The sequence below is a fragment of the Moschus berezovskii genome, chromosome X, assembly GCF_049115385.1.
Source record: "Moschus berezovskii isolate FMDL1 chromosome X, NW_MosBer_1.0, whole genome shotgun sequence".
NCBI lineage: Eukaryota > Metazoa > Chordata > Mammalia > Artiodactyla > Moschidae > Moschus > Moschus berezovskii.
In genome coordinates, this window is record NC_142488.1 from 130,014,391 (window position 1) to 130,037,393 (window position 23,003).

The following is a 23,003-nucleotide window of genomic DNA, read 5'->3' on the forward strand; positions in this document are numbered from 1 at the left end:
CACCATCTGAATCAATGTATCAAAGTTGACATTATCATGAATGGGACATACTGACAACACATCGTCCTGATATGATGCCCTCAGCAGGTTGCAATAGCGCTTCTGTGGTAATTGTGCCCAAACTTGAATCTAATAACAGGCAAATATTAGACAAACCCAAATTGAGGGACATTCAACTAACTAAATGGCCAGCATTCTTCAAACATGTTAAGATCATAAAGACAAAAAAGACAGGAACTATCCCAGGTTAAAGAAGACTAAGGAGATCAGAATCCTTAAATGCAGGCATGAGCCTGAAATGGACCACAAAATATCTGTGGGACCATTAGCAAAATTCCAATACAGTATATAGACTAGTTAATAATGTGCTAATTGATACCAATTTATTGATCTAGGTAACTATGCTGTGTGTTATCTAAGGTGCTAACAGTTGGCAAAACTGAGCAGAGAGTATATGAGATTTCACAAATTTTGCAACTTTTAAAAAAGTATGAAATTATCTCAAAATGAAAACTGAAAAAACTTCAAAAAAATAAACAGAACAGAATATAGGATAGGAGATCAAGTTCTGGTACACGGTTAAAATAGGTAAACCTAATGTATATGTTGCATAAATTATATCTAAATGTATATATTATATACCATTTATATTACTATATATCATATAGTAATGTCAATAGGGTTAAGTCATTGTTTGGTGCAGGGGTGGAGAAGATTGGACAAGCACAAGGGAACTTTCTGGGGTGATAGAGATGGTCAATATTTGATTCTGGTGGTAGTTAAATGGATGCAAACATTTGTCAAAATCAAGCTATAAACATTTAAAGGGTACACTGTACTATATTTAAACTATACTTTAAGAAAGTTCACTTAAAATTTTTCATCTCAAATCTCTTTCATTAAAAGGAATTTCTGGTTTCTGATTCATTAAATAGACCGCCTCTGTTTTACTGACCACAAATTTCAAGGCTAAGACGCTAAAAGAAATATGAAAAAAGAACAAAAAAAAACCCCTACAACCAAGCCAACACTGTGTTAAACTCTCATAAATTACAAATATTTTATCACATACCTTATAGAAGAAATACTGCACAAGGTGTGCTATTCTCACATAATATAGATGTCCATGAACCAACAACAGTTTCTTTAAATGTTTAAACTTTGGGACCGAATAATCGCTATTCCTGGATGCTTGGCGACCTTCTTTGCCTTTAATACCTAAAAAAAGACAATCTCTATATGGTGAGTATTTTTATAGAGTAAGTAACGACCTCATTTGTTACTTCCATGTTTTTCTTGCTCACAAGTACAGTTCAATTGAATAGTTTAGCTTTGTTTTCTTAAGCAAAAAGTGCTTTTATCGGTAAGATTTATCAATAAAAAGTAAAATTATTTAGTTGGCAATTACCTATTTATAACAAAACATAAAACAATTAATGAAATCATTATTTTAATCATGATAAGGCAAAAATTATACTGAGGAAAAAATTTAATCTGAAAAATATCTTGAAGGTACTTGGTAAGTGATTAATTATACCCGGCACCAGACTAGATGCTATATTAAAGCAACTCAGAGACCTGGGGTTTATGGTTTAAGAGCTCAAAACTGAAGAGTTGTAATGAGATGGTTAAGTCCTCATACCGAATGATACTCTGAGCAGTGGTTAGCTAACACTTAGTCCTGTCCAAAATGTCCATAAAGCAGCTGGTTCACACCAAAGATCCTTGAAATTTGCTCTTGTTCAAAATGCCCATGAGCATACTTGGTCCACACCAAATAGTTCTGAACAGCACCAAATTTCAGGGGGGCTTCTCAGGCGGCTCTGTGGTAAAGAATCTACAGGAGATGTGGGTTCAGTCCCTGGAGGGAAGGGGAGATCCCCTGGAGGAGGGCATGGCAACCCACTCCAGTATTCTTGACTGGAGAATCCCATGGACAGAGGAGCCTGGCAGGCTACGGTCCACAGGGTCACAAAAGAGTCAGACACGACTTAGCAACTAAACAACAGAATTTCGAGGACCTTTTGGCGTGGACAAAACACACTATGGACATTTTAGACAAGATCAAATGTCCTGCAAGGCTGAGTAGCAGCCCAAGCTCAAGCTTGAGCCCATGAGCTCAAGTGGCTTCAGGCCATTTCTGATCAATAGCCCATGAGTCAAACTAGAGTTCCACAGTAAATAGGGTTACTTCCAAATGGAAAGAATTTGGGAATCCAAACTGCATTACAATAATCTCCAAAATACTAATAATGTTATTATTTCTCCTCCTCCAAAAAATGCTGGGGTGTTAGGTGTTGCCTCCCAGCAACCTAACGGGGGAAAATGGTGAAGTCGTAGAGAAGCTGCTGTTGCATGCCAACATGTAAATTCACCACTACAGCCCAAATGACCATGCATAAATATAGGCATGAGGAAAATCAGCCAGCCAGTTATCATTTCTGAGTTCCAAGCAGTTAAGGACCTCAAAAGATGCAGTGCAGCACATAAGCAGGTGATCTGGCCAGTGGTGAAAAATCAGTAAAATTTCCTGCACGCTGGCAAAAACGACAGCTAAATGATCAATCACATGGCCAGGAGGTTTCAGATATTTGGTTTACTTGGCTAATAAAATAATATCCTCCAGCCTGGTATTGCTACATTCCTACCAGGGGTAGGACTTATGCACGGGCATATTCCATGATCAGATGAGAACCTTTATTTGATTAACAATGATCATTCCCGAATTCAAATTCAAGATGAGCAACCAAAACAATCTGTAGAATAATAAGACCACTCTACCTAAAAGCAATACTGATACCTTACAGCTGCATCCCGTTAGATGTTTCTTACCTATGCCCACATGGGATTCCAAGATCATGCTAACATCATTGGCACCATCACCTATCGACAGTGTGATTGGGCTGCCTTTTAAATTCTTCACCATTCTTACAATCTAAACGTTAAATACAAGAGAGGTATAGAAAAGGTCAAAGCAGAATGTGAGCTTGTACTCCATGGGGGTATTTGCCTCATTCACACTTGTAAATGGAGTCCTTGCAAACAAAGGTGGTCTGAGCATATAATAGTGTCGAATTCTCAGGAGAGAACAACACAGCTTTTCAAAATATAACACCAGTGCCCACTTGTTTCTGGTTATGCTAATAGATGAACTGTCTAATCCATGCCTTCTACCCACATTAGAGAGCAGCACGCATCCCCTCTTGTCACTGCTTCACATGTCCTTTCAGATCAGGTAGTGAAGGAGAGAAAGTGGCGACCAGAGAGCTGATTTGGGGTAATATGCATGGGGCAACCAGGACAAAAGCGGGAAATGAGAGGATAATGGTTTTGGTCATCTCTGCCTCTCTCCTCGCTGCTGACACTCCAACCACCCCTGGGTGCACCCCAACCCTTATTTCCATCTAGCTGCCGACTAAACTTTACCAAATCTTTGAGTGCTCAATATGATTTGATCTCTCATACAAGTAGCTTCATTTTAAAACGGGGCACCCTAAAGGTGATGACCTTTGCAGGAAGATGTCTGAGATGTGTATAAAGCATCATCATTCCCTGAGTGTCTCTTAAAGATATGTTGATGGCACAGTGCAGCTCAACGCTGTGTTCACAGTAGGTACTGAATAAAAGAAACCTTCTCCTGGCAGAGTTACTGTGGGAAGAATATTGGGTAAGTGGCTGTCCTCCTACCAACGACTGCTTTATGTGTCAACCCTCAAAACCCCTTGGAATCTAGCAGCTTTTAAACAGCTTATGTAAATCAGTTAAATAATGTCTTGCAAAAATTTTGTACTCTCAAAGGCTTTCACCAGGTAACATAAATAAAATCCATTCTCACATAACTGAAATGATTAAAAATAATTTATATGAGGCAAAACCACCCTGCAGTCTTTTCTTTAAACAAAATTCAGTCAGGTTTTAGTTATATTAAATTGCATACCAAAAAAACCTGACGTCCAATTCATTTGACACAAAAATGATGTTACTAGGAAATGCCAGGTTTTCCCCAATCCTTCACCTCAACTTGGTTCTTTTTAAAAACTTTATGAGAGTCAGAAATAATCAGTGAGTCAAAGACAAAAGTAAACTTGTTTTTAATGGGCTGTTACATTACTGGTTTAACTAATTGCACCTATTATACTGTATGCAGTAATGACCTAAAAGAAGAAAAATGCAGTCAGGAAAGGTCTAGGGAAGGTGATAAAATTATCAAGGGTGACAGCTTCTGCATGCAAATATAGATTAAAAAGATGAAAGCCAGTCACTGCGGAAAGATAAAAGGATATATTGCTATGGACCATAAAACCATGAAAGATCTAGATAGATAAACATCAAGGTTTTTTTCAGAAGTTCCAGGTCACCGAGATTAAGAACTCTTCAATCTCTAGATAGCCTCACAAAAAAGAAATCAATTTACCAAAAAGTATTTATCGATCTACTATAACTACATGCAACACAATGTGCAAAAATGAAGTGCAAAGACCCAAAAAGGATATGTGGCTTGGTCACACACCTCAGGAAGCATATAATGGGGAATGGATACAATAACATCAGAGAACCAGATTAACAATAAAAGATAATAATACTCAATATTTATGCAAGAGAATATATAACACTGTCATCTAAGTTGTTCACATAAGAAGGCTTATGATGTCAGAGAAGGGAGAGGACACTACAAGCCAGAGTGATGAGAAACAATTTTACAGAAGGAAGCGTGGGTTGATCTAAACCATAAAGGACTGGTAAGATGTGCATGGATGGGGAAAAGGGCTTGGAGGAGTATTCCAGGGAAAGGGAAGAGCACAATCTAAGGCATACTGACAGTTAAGTCCAATAAATGCTCAGAAAATGAGTCTGATTTGACCAGACCAATTGAGTTTTCATAAAGGGGACATGGACAGGTAGATAATATAATATGGGGCCATATTATAAAAGCGGTAACAGGGTGCAGGAGAAAGGAGAAATGAGAAGAAAAGGCTAGACTGCAGGCTAAGAGAGACGTTAGTTGACATGGAGTTCAATGAGCTGTTAAAGTCCTGGACCTGGAAGGTAATGGAAAGAGATGGAAAAGACAATGTACTAAGAAATGGGCAGAATTTGGTGACTGAGGGCACATGGAGGGTAAAGCAGAGGGGACGTCAACATACAGATCTAGAAGTACAGTGAGCTCAGTAACACTTGTAAAAAAAGACAACGAAAATGACAAGTGGACTCTAGAGAACGTTGAATTGAGGTGATAATGACACACCCAAGAAAACGTATTCAGTAAGCAACTGGAGAAATCAAGTGGAACTCCAAAGACTGGGATTGGAGAAGTGATTTGAAAAACACCTATGAGCAGGTGATAGTAGATGGTAGGTGATACTCTGGAAGAGATGATGATAGTGAGAGAAATAAAAGAGACTAAGGACTGAATCCCAGGGGTGGGGTGGGGGCAGCTCCATGTTCTGGGTGGGAGAAGTAGCATGGTGTTAGGAATTCAGATACTGGCCCGGGTAGTGGAGCAGTCAGAACCCAGATGACCAATCTGAGCAGTAGACAATGAGTGTAGGGGGAAAATAAAAAGGAAAGAGGTATTGCCTTTGATTAGAGGGACAGATTTCTATGGATATTGTTCCGATAGAATCTGCTTCCCCAGCTGGGGCTAACAGAGGCTCTGAAGCTTGAAGAAGAGAAAAGCATATGATTGCACTAGCAACTGAAAGTGAGAAGGTAGGGAGAGACGATTCCCTAAATTAGGATGGGCTGGGTGCATGCACATGCCTATGCAAGGTAGGGGGCAGAGTCTGTGAAGGAGAAGCCAAAGATACAGTGCCAGCCCCTGGGTCTAGAGCGAGCAGCTGAGGGATGGGAAGAAGCAAGACCAGTGCATATAAAAGAATACGGTGTACACAGAAGTGAAAAGTTGTGTACCTGACACTCTAAGGTTTCAGAGATGCAGTGAGTACAAGGAGGCAAGGTGAAGCAGATCAATGCAAGCTGGAGGAGCTGGAAAAGACAGCATACGGGGGTGGGGGGTGGCCTCTGCACTGGGTTTTGTTAGGAATATAATTTTTGTTAGGTCAAGAGGAATTCAGAGACCATTCCAGATGAGGAAATGATATGAGGGAAGTCCTGGAAGTTGGCGTGAGCATGGCACATGGGAAGGGACACAAAAGGGGAACAACCAATAGGAGTGGAGGATTCACGCTGGATGTGGGAGTGATGGTGGACTCAAAGTGTGTACAGACACATGGAAAGGGTCGACAGGGGTGGTGGCCCTGACTGCCATACTGACTCATCTGCCCTTCGTACTAAGGGACTAGGAAACTACTGAAAGGTTCTGAGCGAGAATATATGATGGGAGAAGTACAGTTTTAACAAGATTAATTTGGGATTATGAGGAAAGAGATGGAAGGGGGAAGGGCGAAAGCAAGGGGGTTAGAAAGATTAAATCAAACACTATGTATAAAGTCCTAAGGCTTGCTTGCACTAGGATGGAGATAAAAGGTTTAAGAAGATGGCACCAAAATGAGAGCTATGACAAAAGGTAGGAACAATAGGACATGGTGATTATATGGAGTGAGTGAGAGGAAAAGGGTCAAAGGCAGTTTGGAGACTTGGGGAGCAAAAGAAAAATGTCACTGGTGACAGGAATAATAAAGAAAAAGGATATCCCAAACTGGCCTAAAGGAGAAAATTATAATATCTGTCTTGGATACTAGAATTTAATGTTACAGAGGGAGTCCACATAGAGCCGTCTAGCAGGCAGCTAGAAACATGTGACTTAACAAAAATGACAAGTCAGTCGGAGTCATAGAAAAGGATGTGCTTATCCAAAGATAGGATGTAAGTGAAAAGCAGATGGAAGGCACAGCCCCAGAAAAACCTGATAATCAGGGAGAAGACTGAGGATGAAACAAAAAAACACTAGGTTGCCAAGATGGGAAAAAAAGGGGACCTTAGACTATCACAGAAACCAAGGGAGGAAAGTTTAAAAAGGGACATAGTTGCAGTGTCAACTGCAGTGGAGAAAGGAGGAGAAAATGGAAGACAGTGCAACGGATTCAGCAAGGAGTTTGCTGCTCTCCTCCAAGAGATCCTACAGAGTAAGATAGGAAGAAAGTATGCACGGAGCTAATGGAACAGTGGAGCCAGGAGTACTGGGATAAAGGCAGCAGGTACCAAGCACTCATTAGAGAATTTTGGAAAGTGAGCAACTGGACAGCCAGCTTGAGGGGACCACAAGGTGAAGCACAGGCTGAATTCAAATTGGTGGGAAGGCTCCTGAGTTGGATCACACAGAGGAAGAGGCCAGGGAAGATATAATAAGGTACTCAGGGCCCTTTGAAGAGAATTAAAAGTGATCATTTGTATGTATGTGTACAGAAGTACCCAGAATGGAACATCAACTAATATCCAGTTACCTGGGCTTTCTGTAATGGGGCCATCCGACAGCAGAGCACTGCTGTGCACTTCATGCAGATCTGCAGGAAAATGCTTTTGTAATTGTTAGAACCGGAGTCTTGACTAGAGTTTAATATGAGAGACAGAGTGGAGCCATCAATGATTAATCCATATTCCTGATGTTCTGTCCATGCTCTGAAAAAGAAAAATAATGCAAATATATTTGAATATACTCTACATTGCTTTTTAGGAACTTGAAAAAACCACAAAAAGCAGACTTATCATCAATCTGGTTCCTGTACCTGCGGATTCTGAAGAAGCAACCATTTCTATTAATGGCACAATAGAGACTTTCTATCACATCTTTGAGGCTCAAGTTGCCCAGATGTCACTAAGTTCTAAATATAAAAGTAATGAAAATCTAGCAGCCAGTCTCCATATAAGAAATTCAAGATGAATTTTGGAAATTACAGTTCAATCAGTAAAACTCTGATGTGAAGACAAATCATTAGTCAATCTGAAAACTGAATGATTCAGGGAAAAGACAAAATAGCTTTGGGGTATATGAATCACAGAAGATATTCTTAACATTTTTGCCTGACTGACAAAACCTATCGATAGATCTGATTTCTCAAATATGACAGACTACCAAAAAGACAAAGTGTTCATTAAAGAATTCCATACAATGATGTATGTTCTTTAAATAAGTATCATTTTATACTAGATTAGTGATTTTCAACCATAGCTTTCCCATTAGAGTCACTTGGGCAGCTTTTAAAAAAGCCCATGTCTTAGGTTTACCCATAGACAAATTAAATCTGAGTATCCTGGACAGAGCTTGGTTAGACTGGGTTGGCCAAAAAGTTCACCTGGGTTTTTCCAGAATAGGTTCATTCATAACATGGAAAAACCCGAACGGACATTTTGGCCAACCCAATATATAGGCGTGTTTTAAAAGGCTCCATAGGTTATTTGCATGCATAGCCAGGACTGAGCAGTATTAGTTGCCAGGAAAGACAAATATAATGGGTGCCAACTATTTAAGAAAACCATATGGAGGGAAAACTTACAACTGAAAAAATGCTACCAATTAACATTTCATTTTTTTGCAATTATGAAAAAACCAGCAATTAATCAATTTCTGCTCAGGCAATCTTGGGTGCCGTTTGAGAATCACTGCAGAAGTGTTAAACACAGCAGAGTCTCATCATTACAGATTCATTCGTCTAATGTTATGCTTCTCAAAATTTACTGTTTAAAGAGCTGCTGTTTTACAGACCATGAGCAGTGAGAGCCTAATATGCCTCATCATTCCTTCCTTCCATATTTTGCTTCATACTATTATGAGCATGTTTTATTCACTAATTAAAGAGATATCAATCATGCATTCCTTTGCTCCCCTACTCATAGAGCTGACAATGTGCAGAAAACAGTGGCTCAATAATCAATCAAGCAATATCTGTAAACATCAACTCTAACTAAGCCATATAGAAGAATGGAAAGAATTATTAACTAAGCTTTTTCTGGAGACTAGAAAATCTCCTTGGGGTGAAAGAGGCACACATGAGAGAAGATGCCCCACTAAACATGATAAATCGTTAACATCTGAAAAGAATAGATACATATATAACTGAATCACTTTGCTATACACCTGAAACTAACACAATATTGTTAATCAACTGAACTCCAATATAAAATAAAATAATTTTTAAAAAGGTTAATATCCAGTGATTGGGAGAATAAATACACACCAGGAAAGAACAGTGGGTTCTTTATGAGGTATGACATCTGAAATGGAACTTGAAAGGACAGGAAGAGGTGAAGAAAGAAAGAAGGTATGTGTGGTGTGTGTGTTAAGTTGCTTTAGTCGTGTCTGACTCTTTGTGACCCCATGGACTGTAGCCCTCCAGGCTCCTCTGTCCGTGGGATTTCCCAAGGCAAGAATACTGGAGTGGGTTGCCATTTCTCCAGGATGTGTGGTACACTAGGAAAATAAGTTGAAAAGGTCACCTGGGGTCTTTGGCATGACCTAATTCTGTGGGTAATGGAGACTCACTAAAGGTTTCTGAGCAGAGTTATGATATGGGCAGTGCTTTACACCTGAGAACCAGTCATTGGGCAGAGGGGCTTAAGTGCTTTGAGGCACAAATTACTAGGAATCTGATAAAGGAGGCCCAGTGGAGAGAGTGGCAACATGAGTAGGGCTTGGGGGCGGATTTGCAATGGAAGAGACAAAGGAGCAGAAGTTGGCCAAAGGGATTCTGTGTCTCATGCTTGTGTAATTTGGGGAAAGACTTCACCCAACTGCAGATGAATGAGGAAGAGGAAATGTTTTGAGATGGTGAGTTCAATTTTCCATAAGCCCTGGCTTTTACACAAGTGCCCAAGAGCTGCTGAATGGTGCTGTAGATTTAACTGTGTCTCCCATGAAGTCCCATGTTGAATCCCTAACCCTCAGGGTGAGGGTATTTGGAAATGAGGCCTTTGTGAGATAGATAGGTCTAGATGAAGTCGTGAGGGTGGGGCCCTCATGATGGGATCAATATCCTTAGAAGAAGGGGAACAGACATCAGAACTTCCTTTCCCTCAGCCAAGAAAGGATATAGCCCACTTTCTGCAAGCCAGGCAGGGAGAACCTCACCAGAATTCAGCCATGTTGGCACCCTGATCCCAGACTTCTGGCCTTCAGAAATGCAAGAAATAAGTTTCTATTGTTTAAGCCACCCGCTCTGTGGTCTTTTGTTAGGATGCCCCGAGCAGATTAAGATAAATGTACAAGTAAAACACATGTAATCTGGACTATCTTTACAAGTACCTTTTGGCTAAAGGAAGGAAACATTTATCACAGACAATAAAAACCTGTTTACTCTCACTCATGTCCAAGTAACAGAAGAACAATAGCTGTTTTAAAATTGGCCATCACCTCATGAATGTGGGTTGTTCATTTTTAAAGCCTGTTTAAACCCTAGAGATGAGGACACAGATACAGCAGAGTTGTTAAAAAGCATAGGCTCTGGAATTGGATAGACCTTTTCTACATCTTATTAGCTGTGTTATCTCGAATAAGTCACTTCATCTCTCTGAGCCTTAGTTTCCCTATTTTTAACATGAAGAAAATTAGTTGTTACTGGGTTGCTGTGAAGATTAACTGAGAATAATTTAAAGTGCTTAATGCTGTTACTGGAACAAAGAGTGTGCTTAAGAAATGTGAAATAGTATTACCTAGGGGTTTTTGGATTTAGAAGAGGAAATCAATTTGCTTATCAAGGTAAATTCCAATAATTGGTTTAGACAAACCTAAGCCGTGGTGAATGTATCTCTGGGTATTGAATTACTGTGGATCAGTGCCTCTGAGAACCCTGCTGCTGCTGCTAAGTCACTTCAGTTGTGTCCGACTCTGTGTGACCCCATAGACGGAAGCCCACCAGGCTCCCCCGTCCCTGGGATTCTCCAGGCAAGAACACTGGAGTGGGTCGCCACTTCCTTCTACAAATTCTTCCTAAGCAGCTTGTTGAAAGCCATTGAGAGGCTATGCTATCCAGTGTTTGGTCTCCTCTGAAGCATAAAAATTCACAAAGAAAATGGCTCCCGGATCTTAACCTGCACAGAAACTGTTACAGAGACTGACTTTATTACATTCAAGAGACCAGAAAAGGGATATTTTTTCTTAACATGGACCAGGCCAGGATATTAATGCTAAATACCCAGACCCTAAATATTTAGCAAATGAACCACTTTTCTAAAGCTCAAGAAGTGTAGGTTTTTAAAAAAAAAGAAACATGAGGTGGAAAGTGCCAAATAATCTCAAATAGGCCATTAGCCAAGTCCTCAGGGAAGGTTCTAACTCATAGGGATAAACTACCTACAACCAACCAATAATAAATTAGAGAAAACAGAGCCTTCTGCATAAGTATCTGTGGTTTACAACTGTACCAAGGTCTAAATATGACCAGTTGATGCACTTTCTTACTTTTTAAGGCTTCTAGTACTTTTAGGAAATTCACGCAGCAGCTTCTTACGATATTCAGTCAACAATTCATGTAATCGATCCTCTTTCCTTTCGCTTTCTTCAATAGTCTTGGTGGTCAGTTCCAAGAGCTCGGTGTTGGTTTGGAAAAGGCGACAGGCATAGCAGGTGGATTTTGCAGTCTCCATCTTGTCGCCAGTAAGCACCCAGACTTTCAGACCTGCGGCATGCAGGGCTTCAATGGTCTCAGCAGCTTGATCTTGTAGCCTGGGAACACAAAGGAAACCTTGTTATCTTTGAAAATTCCTGACACAGATTCTGCAAGAAGGCTTGTTAAAGAGAATACTCTTATAATTCATAGCAATTTTGGAATGACATGTTTTAATAGTTACTTTTCTTATATATCCTCTACCCTTTCTAAGCATATTCTTGTTGGCATAATTTTACTTATTAAAGTACATTTCAGACAATGAGGTTTTGAAAGTTCATGACCTCTCTTAAGGTAACTGGTATCTAATGACAGAAATAAGAATCATCCCTCTTAGCTAAAATGTTCAGAATCTCACCAAATGGTCTTACTCATTGTCACTTTAGTATATTTCATTATGTTGTCTACAAATACTTAATGTGGTTCAAAACTGAAAGGGCCAGACACATCCTAATGAGATACTGAGAGAAGTCAGCAAATTCCCATCCCTGAGGACCTTGAAAGCCAAACATTCTGAAAGACAATTTAAGCATAATTCTAAAAGGGAAGGACAGAAGAAGGATACTTCATATTCCTTCTGGCTAGAGAATACAATGAAATTGTTTAGTTGGCAAGTTGGTCCAACTCTTTGTGATCCCATGGACTGTAGCCAACCAGGTTCCTCTCTGTCCATGGGATTTCCCAGGCAAGAATACTGGAGCGGGTTGCCATTTCCTCCTCCAGGGGATCTTCCTGACCCAGGGATTGAACCTGCATCTCCTGCATTGGCAGGCCGATTCTTTACCACTGAGCCACCAGGGAAGCCCAACAGTGAAATTAGACTGTATGGATTCTATTAGAACCTTCCAACATAGCTGAATCTATGTTTATAACTTCGTGTTTGGGTTAAGCCTGATAATTCACATTCATTACTTCTAGAAAACTCCCAAAATAGAATCTAAAACATATTTTTTCAAGAAGATCAATTCTGGAGCCCTATAATCATGTCCAGGAGAGCCAATTATTTTAAAAATGTGCTCTAGTCTGTTAAACCAGGTTACAATGAGTTCTCATGTTGCTTGCTCTACCTTGAATTTCCCTTCTGCTCATATGTCTGTCAAAATCATACCCATTCTACCAAACACCAACTGAATGATACGTCTAGCACAAAACTTCCTACAAATAGTAAGACTACTTCATAAATATCTGTATAAATGAAGAGATGGCTTAGGAAGTACTCAAAAGACCTTAGAGATGATAGATTCAAATTCTTCTAAGTCACAAATACTTAACTCAAAAATTATTTCCACAAACAGTTCAAAACCTGGTGTACAGACAAAGCTAAATCAAATATTTCAAAGCTTGAGAATAAATAACCAGTCTGGACAGATACTACTCTAAATGATTGGTCATTAAAATAACAAGAGTATCATTTTCTAGTTACTTGTCTTCCACTGCAGTGGCTCCAATTAAATGCATGTCTGTCTCAATCTCATCGAAAACCTTTTCCATTTTTTCTTCTCTGTCTTGTAAGGCCATTTTTGCCTCTATGAGCTGTCTGTTAACTCTTTCATAATCATCTGGAGCAATTTCTTTGAAGGCTACACAAAGTGTCCGATACCCCTCCTAGAAGCAAAGTAGGAGATCTCTAGTTATCCAAATAACAAATAAAAACAAACAAAATACACTCTTTAAATACTCTTGCTTTATCATACAAACAAAAATTCTGACTAATTTCCTTTTCAGTTAAAAAAGGGAGAAAAAACAGATTGCATTAGGTTAACATTCAATTGGGTTCAGAATAACAAAATAATACCTTTGGGTTTAAAAAAACACAAAAGCAGAACATAAAATAAATATTCTTGAAAAGTCTTCAAAGGCTGCAAATTCTGAACAGAAACTTGCTCCAGGATGTTTTATATTAAAATAAGGAAAATAAAATTACGAAATTCCCCAATACAAAAACAGACCATAAAGATAAGCTAAAATTCATTTAAACTGTCCTTTATATAGCAATCCACAGACATAGTCATCTCTAGCATTTCTCCTTCTCTCTATTGAGGGGAGGGGTGCAGGCTCACCATCGCATTACGTTCCACATGGACTTTAATTAATTCGATTTCGTGATTTTGCACCCTGGGGAAAACTGCTGAGTCGGCTCCTTTACAAAAGAGAAGTATGTCTCCTAAAATATAGAATCAGAGTACTTGACTTTAACTTAGAGTTAGACTGGTATTGGAATTTTCATAACAGGTAACTATTACGGTGGCTTCTCCCTCCCAACAGCTGTGTATCCTGAGACTGCCTTGGAAGCAGACATCTTGACCTTCACTCTGTCAGGACAACATCCACCACCTCTGAGGACCAACAAGGACACAACAAATACCCCAGGGTTTACAGTAGGCACCTCTGTTAAAAGATATACCCTGAAAGTGAATCACTTGTGTCAAGGAGCTGCATCTGACTGAATTCACTATGAGGATGCTGTCAACCGTGGTCTAAAAGTCACATGTAGCATCTACAGATGTCAAGGAGCAAACTCAAGCTCAAACAAGAAAAAATCATTTTCAAAGCCTATACATGTTAGCTTTTAGCAGTAGCTTGCCGGTTTTCACTGGAAACTGGAGAATTGCTCTGTAGAATGCTATTATAAATGCAGTTTTATACCAGTCTGTGTACCAAGGAGCATAGACAGTTGACGTTTAAGAAAGAGATTCCAACCTTATAAGGAAAAGTGCTAAGTTCAAGAAGTTAAAAAACGGTAGCTCTGAGGTCAAGGCCCTTGGGAGACCACTTCCTCAGACATCTCACCATCTGCAACAGAATGCAGACATGCACGGGTACAGGTAAGAACAGAAGAATTAAACACGTTAGGTGTCTTTTAAGAAGAAAAATTCTCTCACAGGGATCTCCCTGGTGATCAAGTGGTTTAGAATCTGCCTTTCAATGCAAGGGATGCAGGTTCAATTCCTGGTCCCATGTAAGATCCCACATGCCGTGGAGCAACTAAGCCCACACGCCACAACGAAGAGCCTGCGTGCTGCAACTAAGACCTGATGCAGCCAAATAAATAAATAAATATTAGAAGAAACTTCTCTCGCATATCCATGGTGTGTTTAAAAGTCATAGAACAAATTCCACATTCACATATAATGAAATCAACATTGTAACTTTGCAGTCACACCAAAGTATGAATAAGGATGGACATATTCCCTCAAGGGTCTGTCTATATCTTCCCATTCTCATATTAAGAAATTTTCAACAGATTTAATCCTAAAAAGTTAATTAATAGGAAATAAATCAAGGATATTTTGAAAAACCACCCAGATAAATACATACAGAGACACACACAGACACACACTTACACAGAGGAATCTGAGCCCACAAATGAAGCAGCAATGCTACCCCATGGGTATTGCTGAATCTGAGCAGAAGGCATCACAGCCACCACAGCTTCTCCTAAGAACATGGGTGAACCCTGAAAGGATGGCACTGGTTCCCCTGCAAAGGGCAAGCTTCTTTATTGTGTGAAACAAAGAGCCCAGGGTGCTAGAGTAAATCACGTGCCCTTTCCCAGCAGTGGGGAGTTAGGATGGTCAGGGAGGGAGAACCAGCAACTCCCTACACTCAAAAACTACTGCTAGTAATCTCAAACCATGCGGTTATAGTGGGCTGCCACAGGTAGACACTGGTGGTGATTGGTCAGTACCCTGAACTGTAAAAAAAGTCACCCTTTCTGTTCCTGTTTGGATATCCAAGACCGAGAAGTGGAGCTCATTTTCCAAGAAAATTCATATATTGTCATACTAGGGGTTCTGCCACTGATAATTTGACAAGCTGAACAGGTGCGTATGTAAATACATTGAGGGATACACAAGAGCTCTGCACGACTTTAAGTAATCAAACACTACTACATGAAATGTTTTTCTCTCTTGAAGTAGTTGATCAACAAATCTACAAATGGAAAGAAAGAAAAAGTCAAGTCTTAAATATGCATACCTGATTGAGTCTTTACAATTACACTCATACGACGGCGGACAGAATCAAAGTTTAAGGTGTGAAGAAGTTCATACCTTTAATAGAAAAAAAAAGTGAGAAAAGTGAAATACCAAGACCACAATGGGAAAAATAAAACACAACAGAAACATCTTACATTAGCAGAGCTTTCTTCTTGGATTAAGGGTTGCTGCTTGTGTGCACAACGGGTACTTTCCATTGTGTCTTTGGAATTTCTCTGCACTTGGAACATGCTGTCAGAGGATACCAGCAGTGGTTAAGGGGTATCTATACCTTCTCATCGGAGAAGGCAATGGCAAGCCACTCCAGTACTATTGCCTAGAAAATCCCATGGATGGAGGAGCCTGATAGGCTGCAGTACGTGGGGTCGCTAAGGGTCGGACACGACTGAGCGATTTCACTTTCACTTTTCACTTTCACACATTGGAGAAGGAAATGGCAACCCACTCCAGTGTTCTTGCCTGGAGAATCCCAGGGGTGGGGGAGCCTGGTGGGCTTCCGTCTATGGGGTCGCACAGAGTCGGACACGACTGAAGTGACTTAGCATACCTTCTCATTATATGACTTAAAATAGTAAGGGGAGAGTGACTGCATAGGAATGAGGCACAAAGAGCTGTCCCACCAAGCCATATCTAGAAGCTATCTAGAAATAGTCCAATCCTGCCACTAGGTTTAATCATCTACGGAATGCCTACTATGTGTCGGGCACAGTGACAGATGCTGGAGAAGAGACATGAATCTTCTCTTAAGGGGCTTATCATATGATAAGGATGTGTGTGTGAGTTAGTTGCTCACACTAGGTCGACTCCTTGCGACCTTATGGACTGCAGCCCACCAGGCTCCTGTGTCCGTGAATTCTCCAGGCACGAATACTGGAGTGAGTTGCCATGCCCTCCGCTAGGGGATCTTCCTGACCCAGGGATCAGACCCAGGTCTCCTGCATTGCAGGCAGACTCTTCACCATCTGAACTGCCAGGAAAGCCCATGATAAGGGTGGCAGAGGTTAATGAAATGACTGCCTCCTAGTCTTCCAAACACTGAAGTAAAGGAACACAAAGAGGAGATGTAGGAGCACAGAAGGAAGGCTTCCTGGGGGAGGTTTTGCCTGAGCTGTCTCTCTCAGCAGTGACATGATGGAGAAAGGATATCATGGCACTCTGAGTATACAGAAGAGCATGCGCAAAGGCACAGCAACATGAGAGCACATGGCCCGTGGCAGGACTGACAGCAGTCCACATAAGGCTGAGATCTAGTTGATAGGGGAGCAGCAAGAGAGGCAGGCAGGGGTTAGGACCTGTCAACACTGTGGGCCATTTCAGATACTTGGTATTTCATCCTAAGGACAACAGTAATCTATTGAAGGGTATAAACAGTGGAATGACATGATCATCTCTGTGTTGCACTGGCTAAGCTATACAGTAGATGAAATAAGAGTTATTTGAGAAAATGTGAGGAAACAGTTTCTTGAAAATAAATAACATATACAAGTATCTGATTTAAAAGTATTTACTACCAAGCTTGTCTTTGATGGGAGTGAGCAGGTCACCGATTTGGGGATATAGGATATGTGTGTAAGATAAATACTTGTAGCATAATGTCTTATTTGCTATTGGCCAGATGGGGGCACTGTTGTGAACTGGCTAGAATCTAGACTTTGACAATAACTCGGCTCCTTCCTGGCAGTCAGGCCAAAGAGTCTTCCTCTGGGTCTTCTGGCTCTTGAACATTCCTTTCCAAAGAGGCATATTCCCTAGCAAATCTACATATGTTACAGGTTTCTGAGATGGGTCTCAGGAGATGCTAGGAGTCAGAATGAAAGTCAGATTTCAAGTTCACATAAAGGATATAAAATTAATCAGAGGGCCTAATTAAAACCTGTTATTAAGGCAAGGTATATTTGTTTGTTGGGATCTCTGTAGCAAAAAAAAAAAAAAAAAAAGGAAATGTGGCGCTTACTACTGCATCAGAGTACTTGCCCTGGGGCTCACACTCAAGTATCTAGAACAAGAGAAAGTTTCTGACACCAAAGCTGTTATGACTGGCAGGGCGTGTAATCCCAGAATGATTAATTAGGTTCTAGACAGCAGAAGGTTTCATATATGTTCACTGATTTTTCTTGCAGCATGTGCTGGAGACCTGAAATGGCGTCTAAAATTCAGAAAAGTCCAGGCAGATGCTCATTCAGGCTACTGGATCGATGTGTGAACAAAACTGGAATAATTTACACCTCAAACGCTAATTTCTGCCACTCTATGAAAAATGTCTTCTACTCCAGCTACATTTATATAAAACTCTTACTTGGGAGAGCAGGTAAGAGATGCATTTATAGATGCAATCACTTCCCTTTGCTGCCCTTCCTAAATCCATCTAAAGCTGACTGTGGAGTTAAGAAGTGACAATCATCAAACGTAAGCACTACTTACTCTTCTATTTCTTTTCTTTGGTTCTCTACTCTCATACAGCCATTCTGAACTCCTACAAATGTGAACCCATACCTGTGAAACAAAACAAAAAAGACCGTTGTGTATTTTTAAAGAACGATGAATTTCCCTTTGCACTGGGGTTATTCACACTTGTTTATTGTTTTCTTCTCTTTCATAAAACCCCGATCTATAGCTGTACTTCCTTTTACTTACTGAGATAAAACACAGACCAAGTCAATGCCCAATCACAAATCATAACCAAAAAAAGAGGCAATTTGTAATTTCAATTCTGTAGCTAACACATGGGGTGACCTTTTATCCATTTAATCATCTTGGGACTCACGGATAAAGCAGGACTTTCAATAACCAAATGATATCAAAATTGCTGGAAGTACTTCAGAAATAACATGTGTTATATGAAAAGTGACCATTGTTAGATGATTTCCAAAATATAATGTGAACATCTGGACTTCTGGCTGGAATGCATAAATAGTGATGAAAGTTACAACTAAGCATTGCTATTTTCTTAACTGGTTAGGTTTGGGAATTTTTTCCATTTTCTGATAAAGTAGTTTGGCTCCATATTACAGAATAAGGATACCTATAAGATAAGGTTATTGAAGCAAATAAGATAAAAAACAAAATAATGCCTGTCCTCCTGTGATTTCACTTTCTTAGGAGAAATACAAGAAATGTTTGATTTTTTTTTACTCTTCAAAAATGCTAATGTATTTTTCTACAACTTATTTTTGGGTTTTAAAACAGCATTTCTTACTGAGGTATAACTAATGGAGAACTGCAAATATTTAATATGTGCAACTGGATGACTTTGGAAACATGCATATGTCTGTGACATCATCATCACAATCAAGGGAAGAGATATCCTGACATTCCTCAGTTTCTCTGTGTCTTTTTGCTTTTTTATTGTTTGGGGTAATAAGAACATTTAACATATGAGATCTACTCTTTTAACAAACTTTGAAGTGAGAATACCATATTGTTAACTACAGGCAGAATGTTATTATTATACTGAAATTATTCATCCAGCATAACATATGTGCTTACTTTTTAGCTCCTTTGACCAAAGCTATTTCATCTGGTGAAGATGACATATAGGTTAATTCAGCTGACTCTGTAACTCCATCAACAGTATCATTTGTTTTAACTTCTACAGTGTGACATAAACACAAGGCACGCAGAAAGAGCTCTTCTCGATTCTGCTGAACAGTGACAGAAAAATGACTATATTATTTTTACTGTGATCATTTGGTAAGTAGTCAATGAACAGAGAAAAGTTATTAATGTGAGAGCATGTTATAACCACCAGCAAATTGAATAGCAGAAATTTATGAATTCCTAATACTCAAATGAGCTATATATTCTCCTAATCCCTCCCAACATGCCTGGTCCCCAGCTAACATACCTTAGGGGCTCTATTAACTCATTTTTACTGCAGTGCCACCTAATCCCAAAGCAGTGACATCTCCATGGCCTAAAAAAGTGCATTTAGCTCTAATTCACAATCTGGCAATAGCTCAGGTGCATGGAGACTCTGGTTCATTTAATGCCTAGACACTCCTGGGGCTTGAATGATTTCAGCAGACATCATTCTTGGAGCAGCTCATATTTTTAAAGATAAAGCACCAAATATGATCACACAGTGAAAGTGAAAGATTTACCCAAATGCCATTTCTCACAATGTTCTTTTTTTTATAAATTCTACTTATTTACAAATTCCAGAGGTGTCCATATAAAGGTGAAGTTGCAACAATGAACAAATGGCTATTCAAAAGTCTATGTCACGTGCCAAAATCCTTCATTTCTACTATGTTAACATATGCCTATTTAAATTGATTTCTCAAGGCAAAATGGTAACGCAAAAAATGCCACCTTATCTGCTCTGTCCAAATATGGTAAGGGTCCATCAGTTTGAGAGAGTCCATCGGTCTCCTGAGCTACACCTTTATACTTATGCCCATCTATGCAGCATTCAATGAATTCCATGCTGTTTTCAGTGAGTGTTCCCGTCTTATCAGTAAATACATAATCCACCTAAAAACAAGAATACAAACATATGCATTCTTACTTTCTTCAATGTGATTAACTTTTAGTTAGCATGGCTATTTTCATATCCACAGAAATCACCTTTTCTAAAGACCTGTCAAATGTCAGACAACGACAGAAGCAGTATTATCTAACGAATGAGAAATGAAATGTATTTTTAAAAAGATTTTGAAATAGTATCACATGTCTAAGGTTCTTGTTGTTCATTCGCTAAGTTATGCCTGACTCTTTGGTAGACCTACTCAAATACAGGAGATTAGTAGGAAGGAAAAATGTGGCTACTTTGTCCAAACTAAGACTCCTTCGATTTAACACCTACTTGTTTTGATATAAAGAAGTTAACATAACAAAAGTCAATTTTCCAAGCCGGAAACATTTTATGAACCACTTATTTCTCTATTTCTCTGACACACACAGAAAATATATTTGATAGGAACTAAATTAATTCGGCTCTGAAGAAGGAAATGGCAACCCACTCCAGTATTCTTGTCTGGAAAATCCCAAAGAAAGAGGAGCCTGGTGGGCTATATAGTCCATGGGATCGCAAAGAGTGGGACACGACTTAGCAACTGAGCATGCACACAAGCAAATTAATTGGGATGTAACAAAAGTTTCCTTGAAAAGTAAAATTTTCTATAAATATACTGAATTGAAGTGAAATGCATTGTGTTTTATAATATACGTATGTAACAGTTACAGAATATAGACAGAGAGGGGAAATAATATTAACAGTTACTTAATTAGGAGACAGAGTAAGTCAATACATGATCAAAAACAAATGAAATTTCTTCCCCAATACTATGTATATTTTCAGATACTCCTCAAAAAAGTTTCCAGATTAAAAAAAAAAAAGGAGCAGAGTTTATAATGATAGATTAAAGTATAAGCATACTTTCATAAATAATGGAAAAAATAGGCTATGAAATAAATTTTCCATACAAAATAAGCCTTTTTGAGCATTTCCATTTTATCTCAGTTTTTATCTCTTCTATTTATAACATCTGGCTTTTGGAAACCCACAATTTTATCCTCCTTGTTGGCAATTCATGCTTAAATAGTTAAAATTACAGGCTGACAGGAACAAGCATAAGTACAAGATTAAGGTTTTTATTATGTAAGGGAGAAAGAGATGAACTGCGGCAGTAAGTGCTTTCTAATTATTTTTCAAAGCTTTTCACGGTAGCAGCACTGGCACAAATATAGCATTCCAATCTTCTCTTTTTTCTGTTAGCCAGCCAAGTTTGAATTCTCCCTTTAAATTAATCCAAGTGCTATTATTCTTGAATCATCTAGATTTTTCTAGCTAAAATGAAATTCTTTGGGGCTTTTTGTGTGATCAAAATTATTAACCTTCATTTTCTCCCAAAAGGTCCTCCTGGGTTGGTGCAGCTCCTACTGCTGAGTGAGCATTAACCCATTTTGAAATCTTTTATGAATGACAAAGGTAATAACTTTAAAAACATAAAATGTAATTATTTGTCTATATATAACAGTTTGTACAGTATGGATCTATCTACAATTAATCTCAAGGATATAGGCCAACAAAGTATACCATGAAAGAGGGACTATCAAACTGTGGTCTGCAGCACACTCAGTTGGAGGTTGCTTGTTAACTCAGATCGCTGGGCTCTATCCCCAGAGTTCCTGACTCACTAGCTCTTGGGATGGGGCTAGATAATGTACACTTCTAATCAGTTCCCAGGTGATGCTGATGCTGCTGTTCCTGAGCTCATGCTCTGAGAACCAATGATCTAATATATGCACTATACTAAGTACAAGAGGAGGAGAAGATCGGCTATTATTAAAGAGTATCCTCATACTTATAGGAGAGATAGGGCTGACGAGTGAGAGGCTACTGCCTGCCTCTGATTCTCATCAGTCTCTTCCTCTTTAGTGGTAGGTTTGAGCCGGTTGCAGACCCTCTGTATCAGCAAGCTCAAAGTCATCAATTTATGGACAGAAAGCCTAAAGTGAGATAGCTGTTCAAGAATAGAGAAAGCCCCTAAGATAAAGGCTGAACACATTAAATCATCTAGTTTATAGGTCAAAATTGGTCAAAATATTTTTTTATCGTTTAACTTAGTGAAACCCTTCTACTAGAGTCATGGCTCCACCACCCAGTAACTTTGTGACCTTGGAAAAACTCCCATCTCTCTGAACATTAAACATTAGCCTTAAATAATCAAAGCTGCTGCACAAGGCTGTAAAGATTACTAAATATGCTTGAAAGCTCTTAAGGTGTTACTCAGATGTTGACTGTCATTGCTGCTGACCTGATCAAAATCACAGTACTGGACTCTTTCCATCATTTCATAGTCCCTATAATTTTTCTGATTATCATCACATTGCTACAGTTAGGGTACGATAAGTCTATTTCTTCAACTATATGGTGAATAACTCAAGGTTTTCTTGTTTACTTTGTAACAGTAACCCCTAGTACCAAGAATGTATCTTAGATAACACAGAACTTCAGTGCACAACCACTAGATTGAATCAGAGTATATACTCTTACTGGAATCAGAGTATATACTCTGGCATACTGTTGGGCATAGCTGAGAGACTGAGAGGGGATATGAAGGACAGGCTATCCCCATGATTTTTCCAAGCTTGAAACCATTTGGTTGTCTAAAGGACAGATGTCTAATCATAAAAGACCCCATTCTTTTCCAATTGAACTGAGCAGTCTACTTCTTTTTGCTTTTCAAGTCAAAGACGAACAGTGTTCTAAACATATCTTCCTATTTTTCTTTTAATACCAATGTGGGTCACTTTGAAAGACGTTAAGCAAGTGTTTGCAATGGTACTGATGGAAATTGACACTGCTCTTAAGTAAAATAAAAGTCCTATAGATTTCAAACTATGACTCATCAAGGAGGAAACTGGTTACACTTGATTTTGTGTGTATTGGCCCACTAAATGCAAAACAAAATCATTTTAAGATTTCCTTGCATTTTCATTTAAG

At 39.1% G+C, this 23,003-nt stretch overlaps 1 protein-coding gene across 7 annotated transcripts in view; it reads right to left on the reverse strand.

The window, feature by feature from the left end:
* The window catches only part of ATP11C (ATPase phospholipid transporting 11C (ATP11C blood group)), a 180,853-nt gene that overhangs the window by 38,925 nt on the left and 118,925 nt on the right, over positions 1 to 23,003 (reverse strand). For 4 of the 7 annotated variants that reach the window (XM_055438212.2, XM_055438209.2, XM_055438211.2 and 1 more), the window contains 10 exons: positions 19,868 to 20,029; positions 19,043 to 19,197; positions 17,978 to 18,049; positions 15,537 to 15,610; positions 13,619 to 13,722; positions 12,982 to 13,163; positions 11,354 to 11,617; positions 7,404 to 7,578; positions 2,833 to 2,935; positions 1,073 to 1,218 (listed from right to left, as the gene is read on the reverse strand). In XM_055438212.2, the coding sequence (XP_055294187.1) occupies positions 1,073 to 1,218; positions 2,833 to 2,935; positions 7,404 to 7,578; positions 11,354 to 11,617; positions 12,982 to 13,163; positions 13,619 to 13,722; positions 15,537 to 15,610; positions 17,978 to 18,049; positions 19,043 to 19,197; positions 19,868 to 20,029 (1,437 nt within the window). The remainder of the gene's footprint in view (positions 1 to 1,072; positions 1,219 to 2,832; positions 2,936 to 7,403; positions 7,579 to 11,353; positions 11,618 to 12,981; positions 13,164 to 13,618; positions 13,723 to 15,536; positions 15,611 to 17,977; positions 18,050 to 19,042; positions 19,198 to 19,867; positions 20,030 to 23,003) is intronic. The other 3 variants (XM_055438206.2, XM_055438210.2, XM_088833544.1) reach the window with 1 other exon arrangement.